Raw genomic sequence first — 15301 nt, 5'->3', positions numbered from 1 at the left:
GCAGACTCCCTGCCGAGCAGGGAGCCCGATGTGGGACTCGATCCAGGGACTCCAGGATCATGACCTGAGCCGAAGGCAGTCGCTTAACCGACTGAGCCACCCAGGCGCCCTAAGCATCAGATTCTTGATTTCAGCTCAGGTCATGATCTCAGGGTCATGAGATCGAGCCCCGCCTTGGCTCTGCACTGGATGTGGAGCCTGCTTAAGATTCTCTCTCTCCCCCTCTGCCCCACCCCTGATCTCTCTCTAAAACATAAAACAAAACTAAGTTAAATTTGTAAAGTAAAATTTGAGAATAAAAAGTCCATCTTGTATCTAATTCATACAATGTTGCTATTCTGATAGTATTTTAGAAATAAACCACTGTACTGAAATATTTAGTGCTCTGTAACAATCTACTTCATAAATCCACAAAATCACAAATAAATCTCCTAGGATTTTTTCTTAACATGTATAGATCTCCACGACCTTAATTTTGTTCAAACTTTAACTGGTTTCTAAAAACTACCAGCTGTATCTTTAGAAATCTGTCATTCTATCAGTATTCTGAAACTTTTTGGTCTCAGAACTCCTTCTAAACTCTTAAATATTACTGAGGTCTCCAAAAGCTTTTGTTCATGTAGATTATATATTTTAATGGGTGGCTCAATCACTAAGCGTCTGCCTTCAGCTCAGGTCATGATCCCAGGGTCCTGGGATCGAGCCCTACATCAGGCTCCCTGCTCCGCGGGAAGCCTGCTTCTCCTCCCACTCCCCCTGCTTGTGTTCCCTCTCTCGCTGTCTCTCTCTCTCTGTCTGTCAAATAAATCAATAAAATCTAAAAAAAAAAAAAATTATGAGAAACTATGATTTTCTGTTTTAAGAATAATGAATCCATTACATGTTAACACAAATTAAGCATTTTATGAAAAACTACTATTGTCCAAAAATATAAACAAAAGCTTAATGAGAAGACTATGTTTTACATTTTTGCAAAACTCTTAAAAAATGCCTAGGTTAAAAGAAAACAACTAGTCTCATATTTTGCCTCTGCATTCTGTTGGCAGCATGTGGTCTGGAGTGAAGCACAGAATGAATATCCAGTCTTACAAAGATATATGGCTGGAAAAGGAAGAGTAATTTGATTGCCTTTCAGCATTCTTTGATTATATACCAAACCTGACAAGTGGCAGTTTCTTATAGGTCAGTTGTACTGTAAAACCTAAAACCATATTGATAAACTTTCTACACACTTGTGATTGGTCTATCTCAAACTCTGAATGGATCTTTTTACCCCTGCATGATTTTGTAACATGAATTGATATCTGACAACTACTGGTTCACTGAGTTATCATATAGATCTTCCAAATGTTGGCACATTTCTTTATAATACAGTAACCCCAAAGAAATCCCATTTATTAATATCACTCTCCATCTCATCAGAAAAGTATTTTATTAGTAAAAGCTATCAAATTCATAGTAGTAGTTTCGAGTTTTACAAAATTCTAATTTTCACTGGAAAACCCAAATTTTATCATTGGTAGCAAATACTGTCAGGCTTTTTTCCTTTAAGTAACCAGCTCACTTAATTCTTTTTTTTTTTTTTTTGAGAAAATATTTGCTCTTAAATACATGAATCTCTCAATAACCATAAGTTTGTCAGTTGTTCTTTCAAGAAAAAACAATCTTTTATGAAAATAGCGTATAATTCACCTTGCAACTCCTACAACCGCACAATCAAAAAAAATTTTTTTTAAGACAATCACCTTATTTTGGTATACAGCAGAAATGCTTTGTTAAAGCATACTTCCCATTTTATCACAATGAATATTACAAAGACAAGCAGCAAGAACAGCAAATTAAAAATAGAATGAGATACCACTTCACACCCATTAGGATATTAGGATGGCCATGATCAAAAAGACAACTGTAAATGTTGGTAGGAATGTAGAGAAATTGGAACACTCAATGGTGTAGTCCCTTTAGAAAAAGTTTGGCAGTCCCTCAAAACATGAACAGTTAGCATACAACCAAGCAATTCCACTCTTTTGTATATACTCAAAAGAAACAAAAACATGTCCACACAAAAACTGTCCACAAATGTTCATAGCAGCATTATTCATAACGGCCAAAAAGTAGAAACACTGTCCCTCAACTGGATATATACTGCAGTCTATTCATTTACCTTACTGTGGAATATTATTCAGCCACAAAAAAGGAATGAAATACTGACACAGGCTACAATACAGATGAACCTTGAAAATATACTAAATGAAAGAAGTCAGATACAAAAATCCACAAAATGTATTATTCCACTGATATGAAATAACAGGCAAATTCAGAATAGGCAAATCCAGAGAGACAGAAAGTAGACTAGTGGTTGCCAGGGGCTAAGGGGAGGGAGGAAATGAGGAGTTAACTGCTGATGGGCATGGGTTTTTTTGTGAAAACACTCTAAAATTAGATAGTGGTGATGGTTGTACAAGTCTGTGACTACATAAAAACCACTGAATTATATACTTCAAAGAGTGAATTTTATGGTATGTGAATTATATTTCAGTAAAGCTATCTTTTAGAAAAGGAAATACAGCACTCAAGGGTCAAGATTTAGTAAAAATAACTATTTTGATTGGCTCATCAAGATCATTCTTAAGTGAAAAGTGCATTTTTCTTTAACCGCAAGTACATGATCATGAAGAATACAACAACTAGTAGTATAGTTTGGTGCCAGTAATTTCATTTTTGCTAAGACACAAGCCATTTTGTGAAAATGTAAACACAATGAGGGGCGCCTGGGTGGCTCAGTCGTTAAGCGTCTGCCTTCAGCTCAGCTCATGATCCCAGGGTCCTGGGATCGAGCCCCGCTTCGGGCTCCCTGCTCAGTGGGAAGCCTGCTTCTCCCTCTCCCACTCCCCCTGCTGTGTTCCCTCTCTCACTGTGTCTCTCTCTGTCAAATAAATAAATGAAATCTTAAAAAAAAAAAAAAAAAAATGTAAACACAACAAAAAAGGCAAGTAACTATAGTATTAAGAAAAGTAATCTGACATCAAGGACCTCTGAGAGGGTCTCACGGATCCCCCAGGGGTCCACAGACCATGCTTTGATAATGGGTGCTCTAAACCATTGCTTCAAAAGGCTCAAATGCAATTAAAGGCTTGCCAAGTACAGATCTGAGGCTTTAGAACAATTCCAATTTTCTAAGTATAGACGACAAATTCCTCCAAAGAAAAAAGGTCATCTCTATTGTGATAGGAATTATTTCAATAAATCAAATTCAAGTGTCCTAATGTAAGAGTTTGGAATCTGACTCAAGTGGAAGGTTATAATAGTAGTAGTCACCACAAGAACCCAAATACAAAGGAGAAGTGTAAAACTAAGGATTTAGTGCACAACAAAACATTCAGTAACAAGTCATCTAAATGAACATTAAGATAATGACAATACCATCTCTTTTAAACCGTATTTTTAATATCTGCCAAAACTGGAAGAGTAGACTTCTGAAATTTCTACCCATACTATCAATAACAATATATCTAGCACAGTTAAATTTAATGCTCACTACACACTTAAAAGAATAAACTATCACAGATTCAAAGAATTTTCAGTCTGGAAGGTACCCTAGGATATAGTTACCTAGTCCAATAACCCCATTTTGTATAATGAGACAACCGAGTTTGCAAGAGAAAACAATCTGGCCACAATCACACAGTTAGCTAGCGGGTGAGACAACATAAATGGTCTTGGCTCCCAGTGCCACGTTTTCACCATGACAACCTGATTCCCCAGACAAATATAATGCAAAAATATTTAATTTACATCACAAGAAGCACAACCAAGACACCTTACCTGCCAAAAAAAATTTTGTAATGCTTGACAATACCAATCAGATGTGAAAACAGATATAAAATTAAAGAAAAACTACAAACGTAATTTATGGCATAATGAAGAAATGAATCCTTGACTTCAAAACTTTCAAGAACAATCTGGAAGACACCTTGATGTCTACTTTTCATACAAACAAAGGGAAATGTATCATCACCTTTAAAGATAGACAGATATAGAAAACACCTTAAAACAAAAAATATCCCTGCATGTCAACAAATCACGTATCTATGGCATGACAAGACTTAAGACTCACCTGCAGGACTGTCAGCATTCTCTCCTGGGTGTAGCTGTATACCAGTAGAATCTATAGAGTTTACTGTAACTGTCTGTAGATTTGGCAACTGACCAGTGCTTAGACTAACTGGAGTTGAAGTCAAGGCTCCACCTGCTGCAACTTGACCAAGCGTGAGTGTCTGAACAGGCGTCAAAGTTATTTGTTGGGCAGCAGTATTCTGTATTTGCAAATTCTGCAAGTTCTGGACCCCTTGTACTTGAAATGTTTGCCAAGTTATCTGTCCAGAAGGGGTCACTGTCTGTGCCTGAATTAAAAAGGTTCCAGGATTCAGCTGCAACTGAAGATTTTGCAAAGCCTGTTGTGATATATTCTGACCACTGGCTTGCACACCATGGATTGTCTGTGGTGTAATGCCTTGCACAATTTGGGCTTGACTGGTTGGCTGCTGAGACTCTGGAAGTTGTAGATGTTGTACAACAGGCTGTGCTGTAGAAACCTGAATATTCTGAGCCTGTGTCTCTTCAGAAACAGGCGACTGGATATAATTTCCCTGAAGATCTGAAGAATGGACTTGCCCACTAGAAGCAGTCAAGCTATTTGTGTTTTGTTGTAATATACCTGTACTATCTATAGTAACAGGCAACTGTGATGAAGATGATGTTGGCACAAATAAATCTGTATCAGTATTAGTTTCATTAATATCAGGAGAAACCCGCTCACCAGTCCTTTCTGAATTGTCTGAACTATCCATAGCTTGTCCTGTGTTTATCAAATGTCCATCGGCATTAATGCCTGCAGTCATTGTCTGAGAACTGCCCGAGAGTCCCAAAGAATCTAGATCGACACTATTGATTGGTACAAAGGTAATATTTCCTGGCAGACCAAGAGGCACATTAGCAACTACTTGGGTTTGGCCAGGAAAAGATGAACCACCAATTGCAACTCCCTGAACCTGGACTTGACCAGTCTGTGGTATGAGATTCTGGATATTAGCAGGAGGTGTTCCAGAGGCAAGCAAGGTTTGATTAGAGCCAGGAATGATCTGAATTTGGCCACTTTCTTGATTTATACCCCCATTATCTGAAGAGCCTGTGAAACCAATCTGAACCTGCTGACCATCTGTTGACTGAATCTGCGGTATTACTTGATACTGAACATTGGACACTGTACCATTTGACGAATCTGATCCTGGTGCAACTGAAAATATTTGTTGATTCTGCAAATTCTGAAGGGGAAGGACATACTGCCCACTCGAAGTAGCCGCACTTGGAATCTGTACTAGATTACCAGCTTCATCTTTTATAGTTGTAGGTGTGGCTGACAAAACCTCCCATCGGTTTGGTGCTCCTCCTAACTGTGCAGAAGCCAAATCACCTGTCTGGATAAAGAAAACAAAAAATGTTATGTGATATATATTTGTGGCATATTTAAACCAGTCCTCAAAAAAAATCTAAAAACTGACAGAATTCTACTACCTGAAATTAAAAGTTCTCTTAATAACACAGCAGACTTCAAATACTGAAGCAGTACTATATAAACCACAATAATTATTATTTCCAATTTTGTTAGTTACTGCAAAGATAACCCATGCTATTTGAACAGGAAAAAAATTTCAGAGTAATCTTTGTTTTACGAACTGGTCTTCTAATTCCTCACCTATGATCTCTAATCCATACAGTTAAATCAATAGAAGTGTAAGTGGCTAGGAAAGATGATGGACAGCTCAAACCAAAGATCTCAAACACTGAAGAGTTAAAAAAATACATATAACCTACTAAAAATATATATCACTAATTAGGTACATTATATTTGTATACAAAAAACAAACATAACCAGTACTGTGTTATCAAGTCATCTGAGTTAGAGAAGTTAAGATTTGTGTATTATTGCTGTAAACCTTAAGTCAAACTATTAAAGCTACTCTTTTATGGCATGCATTAATGTCCTCCAGAGTAAACTTCTTGGCTAAGGCTATTCCATTAGCAAGGCATCAAATTCTTTACTTTTCCCACGAACTACCAAGAAAAAAAAAAAGAGAGACCTTAAAAATTTTTAATGAGTTAAGATTATTGCCCTGTGGCCACATGGCAAAGTCACTCCATCTGAAAGGTTTTCCTAGACTCTAAAAGCTGAAGGATATAGACGATGGTTTTACCTACTACTCTATTTATGTTTGCAGTAAGACATATCCATTGTGCATTCTGTGATGTGATAGAATTCTCAGTTACCATCCTCGTATTTTATGGATTAGGCAACACTGGAAAAATACCAACAAAGGAAAGCAGAAAGCAATAAAATCTTATACATCAATGTCAAAGAATAACATTTTTTGAGGGAATAAAGTAATGTCTCACACTGGAGCCATTCTCTTAATGCCAAGTACTATGATAATGACTTATAAGATTATATCATCTACTCCTTACAACAATCCTGTAAGGTAGGTGTTATCACTATCCTTATTTCACAAATGAAATAATTGAGAAACAAAAATCACACAGGTCTCAAATGGCCAAGACAGGATTTTTAAAACTAGGCCAAGTCTAACTCCAGAAGCCAGGCCTTTAATTCTATACTAAGCTTGTCTCCCACTAAGACCAAGGGTAAAGATAATAGGAAATGAGATCCTATATGAATTACTCACCCTCAAAATAAAGCCATTCCTATGCCACTTCCTTCTAGATCTATATGCAATTTCCTGTGACTCTGTGTATCACCAGACAATGAAAACGTTAAGTGTATCTAGCCCAGCATTCTCAGGACCCACACCTGGGCTTCAAGGGATCTATGAATCCTCTAAATGAACATAGCAACTTTTTGAGAAAGTGCAATTGGGAGACAGAGGGATAATCTAGGGTTTCATCATATTCTCAAAGGAGGTATATGACCACACAGAAAGGTTAAGACATACACTGTTCTCTCAGTATGAACCATTCCACAAAATTTAATACAACCATTATAGAACCAGAAGATTTTAAGAGTTTCTTAAAAAACTACCTAATTTTCACACAGATGCGTAGTTGAAAAGCATTACTTCAATGGATGAACCACAGTTTAATGATTCAAGAGATTTGAGCATATCGGCCAAGTTGAAATAAGCATATGACTAAGCTCATGAAATAAACAATCTCTATTTCAAATGGTTCCCAATTTATCCAAGCAGACATACACATACATGCTACTACTATGTGAATAGTGGTGTGCACCAGCCATATGATCAAAACGCTTTTTGGGAACATAGAAGATGGGGGAAAAAAAAAAAGATCTCACACAAGAGATATTTTAAGTAATCTTAGAATAAAATTTATGACTTCACCATAGGCAGCTACGAAAGAGAGACAGAGGCATTCATAAAGGTATAAAACAACAGCCACAGACAAAAGGAAACTCTAAAGAATGTGTAGTTTGGAGTTCAAGAGAGGATCCAGAAAAGGCTCATATTCATAGAGAAAAGTAATGGGGAACAAGACTAGACATTTTTATCAAGGCCTGTAGTTAATGGCTTTGTATACCCTGCTAAGGAGTTTGGACTTCATCCTACAGATAGTAAATGAAAGCTATAAAAGGTTTTTAAGCAAGTGAGTGGTGCAATCAGGTCTGTGTTTTATAAAGATAACTAAGGCCCAATGAAGGAGACTGAAAGAAAGCCGGAAGAGACTAAAGACAGATAAAATGTGGAACCCAGTACAAATGTATAGTCTTGAACTAAAATAATCATCTTTTAAATACAAACATTTAAATTTATCAAACTTAAATTACTAAAATAAAGACCAGTCATTAAAGTTCCATGTCATTCTTCAACTTCTATCTGGTACAGGAATTACAAGCCTAAGTCATCTTTCCCAATATCAGAGCAATAATTCATGTTTCATTTCAGTCTCTTGGCATTTTAAATAAAGATATTTACATCTATCCTTCATACTGAAATCTACACTAAAATATAATGTCTAAAATCCAATCTTTATTTTTCTAAGGTTGTTGTTTACCTCTGGAGAATTGACTGTTGAATTTTTTTTTTTGACCAGCACTAAATTTACAATTATTCAACTTATACCAAAGAATACAGTATCTCAGGTACAGATTATTTTACAATACTGGCATTTTGTCCTTTTTCATCCTTAAAAAAATGTTGAATTTGTGGCATCTTAAGTATTACTTTTTACAAAATTGTAGTAAGGACAGATTTTCAACCATCAGTAAACAGCTTTTTAGTCAAGAAATTCCATGAAAATAAATACAGCTACTCAAATGACAAATCTGAGTAAGTACTACCCAAGGACCCCTCTCCAGAAGTTAAATAAAAATAAACTGTGGTACCACTTTTCCCAACAATGCAGGCCATTAATTGAAGGGAAATCCCCAAACCTAAGACAGCATGATGTATTTGAACTTTTCTGAATAAACCTAAGGTGAAATGGATATACAAGAAATATTTATGAAGCACAAACCCAGAGGGAGGAACACCAGCAACAAATAATTTAAGAAAAAAGACAGGCAACAAAAAGGATCTTTTAAATGAAATAAATTTATGCTTTAAAAAATTTCCTAAGTATTAAATGTTTTAATGGAATTGGAGAGAAAACACGGAGTCAGAAAACTATTAGACCTTCATGATTTTTAAGCTACCATTATGCTTGGGGGAGGGGAGTACATTACACTAGAAAGGAAAGAACTCAGAACTGACTTCTAATCCTAAGCTAGAATTGTGCCATTGTGTGTGATTTAGAACAGGACTCAATTTTATGTTAAAAATGGGAAAATTATTACCTTGTGGGGTCATAAGAACCAAAAGAAAGTGTTATGCTTTACAAACTATAAAGCACTATACAATCCTAAAGTAACATTATGATTAGTAAGATTATGAGGACAGAGGATGATCTGAATGCCTAGTACAATTCCTGGCATAAAGATCAGTAAATATTTATTGAATAGTTAAAAGTATTTACTTTAAAATCATTGCAAAGAAAATGATTGAACTGATCAATAAAACTGACCTTGAGATAATTAGTCTTCTAAGAAAAACTACACCAATTTTAAACCTATTTATTTCCATAATTCCACAATAAGCCCCCCAAATTTCCAAACTACAGAACCTTTACGAAGCCCATTCATTTGTAAGAGAAATTTTGTCAGCAGTACACCACGAAAAAATATGAATTAGAAAATCATCTGAGACCAAAGAACAGTTGTAAAAATGTTTGATGTCAGGCTATTGGAAACACTATAGAAACAAAAGAGAGACATAAAAACACGTAACCCAGGCAAGAACTAGTATTTGGTTCAGATAACCCTCAAGAAAAATCTACCAGTGTTCTCTCAGTAATTCTAATATTCTTTTTAGACAACTAACAAGACACCATCTGACATGGAAGTTGGCATTATTGTAAAAAGTTGTAACTGAAGGTACTCTTAAGTCTCCCTCTGTACATAAACACAAAATCACAAGGTAAAAAGGACCAAAATCAAGAGTAGCCCTGGGAGGTTGCTATAGCAATTCATTACAAGGGCATTCTCCAGTGCAACCAGGCATGGAGGGGGGGGAGGGGCAGTTGAATGGGAAAAAAAAAAGAGGCTATCTTCTCAGATAATACCTGTGGAAAGGAAAAAAGAAAAATTCATACCACTTATTGCATAGCAATCAGAAAGGATTATTAACTTCTCAGTTCCCACAAATGGCTTTTTGAAAGCCAGAAACAGGCAAGGGCAGAGTGTTACTGGAAACAAAAACAAGTATGAAGCTAAGGTGGAAACAAACTAAGAACCACTCTTAGGCAAATACTCAAGTTTCTTAAAATCTTCAAGGAACACTGAAGAACTCAAAATCAATTTCAAATAAAAACAATTACCCAATTAATTGATTACAATTTAAACTAAAGTACAAATGGACTAAGCAAATTAATAACCCAGAAACTCACATCAATACAGATTGGACAAACTTATATTGCATGAAGATCTACATCTTATATTTCCTGGTTTATTACTAAAATTAACTATACAACTTCTAATAATAAAGTACAAAAAAGAGACCTGCCATCAAACCAACTTTGGGAGTCCATGCTGTGGGACATTATAGGTGAGAATGGTTTATGATTAGACCTATTCAGCACTGTACTGGGGATAACCATTCTTGGCCAGGATCCAGAAAGAACCCATATCATAATATAACAAATTCTAAATTCAAAACTCTTAAAACAAATCTCCAGTGCAGCTGACTGGCTTTTCAATGCCCTTTTAATCTTAAAATACTAAACTAAACCAGCACAAAGTTGAATTTTACGTGTATATTTCTATTTGATTTTAAACACAACAATACTGTATGCAATGTGGTACCCTAGATTAGATCCTGGACAGAAAATGGGCATTAGTGGGGAAAAAAAGTGAAATGAGAATAAAGTCTGTAGTTTAGTTAATACTGTATTACTGTTAGTTTCCTAGTTTTGACAAATGCACTATGGTTATACTAACATTAGGGGAAGCTGGGTGAAGGGCATAAGGTAACTCTCAGTTCTATCTCTGCAACTTTTCTATAAATATAAAATTACTGCAAAATAAAATTTAAAAAAAATCACAGCTACAAAAAAGCTCTCTACAGACCTCTGATGATTCCCAGTAATTGAATGATTACAGTAAGATTATCTAAGCACATTTTTAAATAGAAAAAAATGCCCATAAAAATCACTTAAATTCTCTTCCATTTTCTGAGATGTACATGTCTGAAATTCACTTTTAAACTGGAAAACTAATTTTGCCACTTGCTAAGGCAAACATATTCAAGCCAGTCTTACTAATTCTACTCAGTGAAAAATTTTATGCATGCGTACCAAACATACAAAGAAAAGTGCTCCTACTGATCCTAGTTCATGTTCATCTGGCGGGAAATGTGATGTCAGTAGAGATTTGGTAGCTGAGAGGAGGAGTTGAAGAGGCATGGAAACAACCTCCCTACAACTATATGACCACAGGAGGGTAAGACCAGAGACAGTGTTCTATTGCCAGGGCTGAGATTCACATACACAAGTACATATACATATTTTTCACCCATAACTTCCTCCTTCACTTCTCCCCTCCCCCATCAGTGAGCTACATAAACTAGGTAAGTTGCAGTTACAAGAAGCTTTTCGTTGTAATTGAAAATACTGTAAAAGACAAGAAATAGCAATCTGCTTTGCAATTTTACTTGTGCAGTGGTATTTTAAGATAAATAGTCAATTTGTTTTGGCACTGTGGGGCTAGAGAGATAATTCATAAAAAGGCTTACCAATCCATAGTTTGTTTAGAAGTAACCATGCCTCTCACAAACATAATTTTATGCTTTTACATTTTAATCAGCTTACAAAAGCACAAAACCCAGAATATTTTTAAGAAATTAAAGCTATTCACATCCCTTCCTCTAGTGTCATTTGAAGCACTAAAATTACAAATACGGTATTTAACAATACAGCTTAACATTAGCTTCACTTTTAGTGTCTAGACATACTAAGAATTTCTTGCAGACTATGCCAAATATCATACTTTTTTGTCTATAGTGACCAATAAAAATACCACTACACAAATCAATTCCTATAATCCACCTCAAAAGAAACCAAAAACGACTGGGAGAGCTTTTTAGTATTTTAGTAAGTGAATCCATCTACATGTTTAACACAACAGCGACGATTCAAACATAAAAATCACAATTAACAGTCTTAAAAATTGTGTCTAGCTAATTTTATTAAGCCCTCATACAACACACTGACCCGCTCCTCCCCCCTGCCCCCAAACTAAAAACACTACAAACAGAACCCCACACCTTATCAGACCAATAATCGTAATAAAATGAAAATACAGCTTTGCCAACCAAATTCAACTGTAAGTACAGTATACGTTAGCATGCATATAAATACAATTCCTTACATGTACTTTTGTTTCTAACACCGGTATTTCATATTCAATTTCAAAAGCCAAAGTATTATCTAAGTAACTTCGCCAATTTCAACGGCCGCTAACTGAATGTTTCACTTACTCCACTTATGAAAAATTCCTGCAAATTTAAGTCTGCAAAAACTAAAATTCAACAATTTAGAATGGCCATTAAAAAAGCACTCACAAAGTGTTCACTGCTGCATACAAAAGGGTAATTCAAAGAATAAACCATTCCTTTTTTGGTTTCTTTTTAGCAATTTGCGATTTAAATCAGTAAGCTCTAGTAAGTTCCAGCAGAAAAAGCTCCAGGTTCAAAAAATACTAGAAACTAAAGACTTAGAGACACTGCCTCTGTAGTTGATACTATCTATGGCCGATAGGCTGTGCTTGAAAATTTTGTAGTGTTCAGCGAAGGAGTTTTCAGCACTGATATGAATTGCTCAAACATCCATTTTGGAGTCCTCTACCCCCGCCCTCTCTGACTTCATTTTGTAGTCAATTTGGATCGAGGCGCCGCAGTGACAATTTAGAGAAAGCCTGGGCTGGCCTCCGATCCACACGGGCATGCGAAAGAGCCCGAAAGGGCGCCCCGGCTGCGCGATCCGTCCGTATCGCGGAAGGCGCGGGCGCCGGGGAGGCCTTTCGGGCTGGCGGGCGCGCCGCAGGCCCGGGATGGCGGGCGCAGGGCCTTGGCGGGGGCGGGCCGCGCGCGCGAGACTTACCGCTCCGGCGGCGGCGGCGGGGGCCCCGGCTGCGGCAGCCGCCTCCTCCTCGTCGTCACCCGGCGATGGCGGCCCTATCTTGCTGCAGGTAGCGGCCAGCAGGGCGAGCGGTGACGGCTGAGTGTCCTACCCCCGATGGGCGGGTTCAGAGAGGGAGACAGGGGGAGGGGGTGGCGGTTAGGGCCGGGCCGCCGCTCGCACAGGAAGTGCGCCTCGGTCCTCGCAGGCTGAGCCCGGGCGAGCGCCAGCCCGCGCGCTCTCCTCCTCCTCCTCCTCCTCGACTCCGGCTCGCGTCCTCCCGCTCGCACGCACACCGACTCCACCGTCCGCGGGAAGGCGGGCGGCGGGCGGCGCGCCGGGCCTCCACCTTCCGCCCGGAACCCACCCCCGGGAGGGTGCACACGCTCGCACGCTCACACTCTCACACACACACACTCACACACACACTCACAAAAAGGCGGCGGGAGGGGGAGCGCGGGCGGGGTCGGAGCGTTGGCGCCTCGGGCGGGCAGCTCCCGGGGCGGGGGGAGGGGAGGAGAGAGCCGCGGAGGGAGGGGAGAGGCGAGGGGAGGAGAAAGCGGCGCTAGGGGGGAGCCGGGCCGGGGCTCAGCCGCTCCTCACCTGGGCCGCCGCCGCCGCCACCGCGCCGTTTCCGTGCTGCTGCTGCTGCTGCAGATACTCGCCGTGGCCGCCGCCGCTGCCGCCGCCGCCGCCGCCACTGTCCACGTCCAAGGCAGCCATTTCCTCTTGTTTCACGGGCTTTTCGGGAGCTGCAGGCACAGCGCGGGGGGGTGGGGGTGGGGAGGAAGGCGGGTGGAGGAGAGGGAGGGGGCCCGCGGGCCGAGGCGAAATTACTCCGAAAGCCCGGACCGAGTCCCCTTCCCCTCCCCCACCCGCCCCCCGGCGGCGGCGGCGGCGGATCCCTCCTCCCCTCCTGCTGCTGCCCCCGCCCGCCGCTGCCTGTAACCCTCCTCCTCCTCCTCTTTCCCTCCTCCTCCTCCTCCCCGCGCTGCCCCTGCCCCCTCTCCTCTCCTCCCCTTTCCCTTCGCGCCGCTCGCTCTCACTCGCGCTCGCTCCTCTCGCACCGTCAGTCACTCACACACGCCCGCCCGCCGCCCGCGCCCGCACACGGGGGGATGCGCTCCCGGCGGACCGGGCCGCCCGCCCCAGGGCCCGGCAGGGACACGGCGTTGCTGGGGCTTAAGGGGTGGACGGTGGCTGGCCGGGAGGGGAGGGAGGCGGAGGGGAGTGCGGCTTTCTGCCTCTCACAGACACTCGGTCGCACACAGGGGGCCGGGAGCCGGCGGCGGCGGCCCCGGGCTGGCTGTGGTCGGCGGCGGCGGCAGCGGCGGCGGCAGCAAGGGTTGCTCTCTCTCGGCTTTACGTACCGGTCATAGTGTGTTTAGGGCACCTCAGGCGGGGCTCCCCGCCGCCTTACACATGGTGAGGAGCGAAGGCGGCGGCGGCGGGAGAGGATGCGGGAAGCGGCGGCGGACACGGCCGGAGCGGTCCGGGGATTTTTTTTTCCTATTTTGATTGACTGTGCGGGAAACACAAAAGGTGGAGCCTCCAGCCCAAAAGGGGGGAAGAGGGTGACAGCCCGCCCGGAAGTCCCGCCTCTCTTCTCCGCGCTCATTCGCCACCACGCTCTCCGTCGCCAATGTTCATTGGCCCGAATACCCGTCCGTCGCTCGGCCAGCCGGCGCGCTTCCTGTTTGCCCCCGGGTGGAAGGGGAGAGACAATAAGCGGCCGTGGCGGCGTAGGTTCCCGAGAGCGGCTACGGCTCAACTGTTACCCCGCTGTGCCCGCCTCGTTCGCCGGCTGCAGCTGTCAGGCCCTAGACGCAGGCCTCTTCCACCTCGCAGGTGCTTGGAGCAGGCCCAGCCAAGCTGTAGGGAGCTGGGCTGGGGAGGAAATCCATCCCCAGCGGCTCCGGTTCCACTCGACGCTTTCTCCATCCCGACGGCAGCCTCCGCCGGATCTCCCCAGGGCCTCACGCTCTCGGAGCCGCCGCTTCCCTGCGCTGCCAGGAGGCCGCCGCCGCTCAGCCCCGGGGCTGCTGCTACGGCCGCTGCAGCTTCTAAGCAAACCAGACCCGCCCCACGAGCCCGGGGGGGAGGGAGCTGGTATTGGGGGAGACACCCCCTCCGAGGCTGGAGGAGGATTTTCTGTCTCACACATTCAGCTCTTAGATTCACAGTCAGAGCCATCTCGTTCCCATCCCCCTTAGCCCCAGGTTTCCAACCCGTCTCCCACTTGTATGTACCCTAGAGGCAGGCATTTAAAACAAAAATCTCAGTTCACCTCGCTTACTGGAGGAGAGCTTTCATTCTGGCCAGTGGCACCAAAGCGGGCACTTATATTTCATTTAATACGTGGCGAGTATATATATTCAAAGGGCAGAATTTTTTTTTTTAATCCACTCAATCATTTTGCTGCTCAAACATATATTATTCCCGGCTTCTTGATCGTCTTGGTAACAAGTCAACATCTGAAAAAGCCCATCAACAATTGCCAACATTTTTTAAATAGTGATTCTCAGCTAAGTTATTTTTTTTCTTGTAACGTTTTACTTATTCT

The 15301-nt window shown here is 41.5% G+C and overlaps 1 protein-coding gene across 1 annotated transcript in view; it reads right to left on the bottom strand.

The window, feature by feature from the left end:
- The window catches only part of SP3 (Sp3 transcription factor), a 57467-nt gene extending 42666 nt beyond the window's left edge, over nucleotides 1–14801 (bottom strand). The window contains exons 1-4 of the mRNA XM_032407888.1: nucleotides 14109–14801; nucleotides 13342–13490; nucleotides 12721–12846; nucleotides 4118–5477 (exon numbers count right to left, since the gene is read on the bottom strand). Of these exons, the coding sequence (XP_032263779.1) occupies nucleotides 4118–5477; nucleotides 12721–12846; nucleotides 13342–13490; nucleotides 14109–14115 (1642 nt within the window). The 5' untranslated portion in view covers nucleotides 14116–14801. The remainder of the gene's footprint in view (nucleotides 1–4117; nucleotides 5478–12720; nucleotides 12847–13341; nucleotides 13491–14108) is intronic.
- Between the last annotated feature and the right edge of the window lie 500 nt (nucleotides 14802–15301).

This window comes from Phoca vitulina, unplaced genomic scaffold (assembly GCF_004348235.1).
Source record: "Phoca vitulina isolate PV1807 unplaced genomic scaffold, GSC_HSeal_1.0 scaffold1, whole genome shotgun sequence".
NCBI lineage: Eukaryota > Metazoa > Chordata > Mammalia > Carnivora > Phocidae > Phoca > Phoca vitulina.
This window is presented reverse-complemented; position numbering and strand designations above follow the sequence as displayed.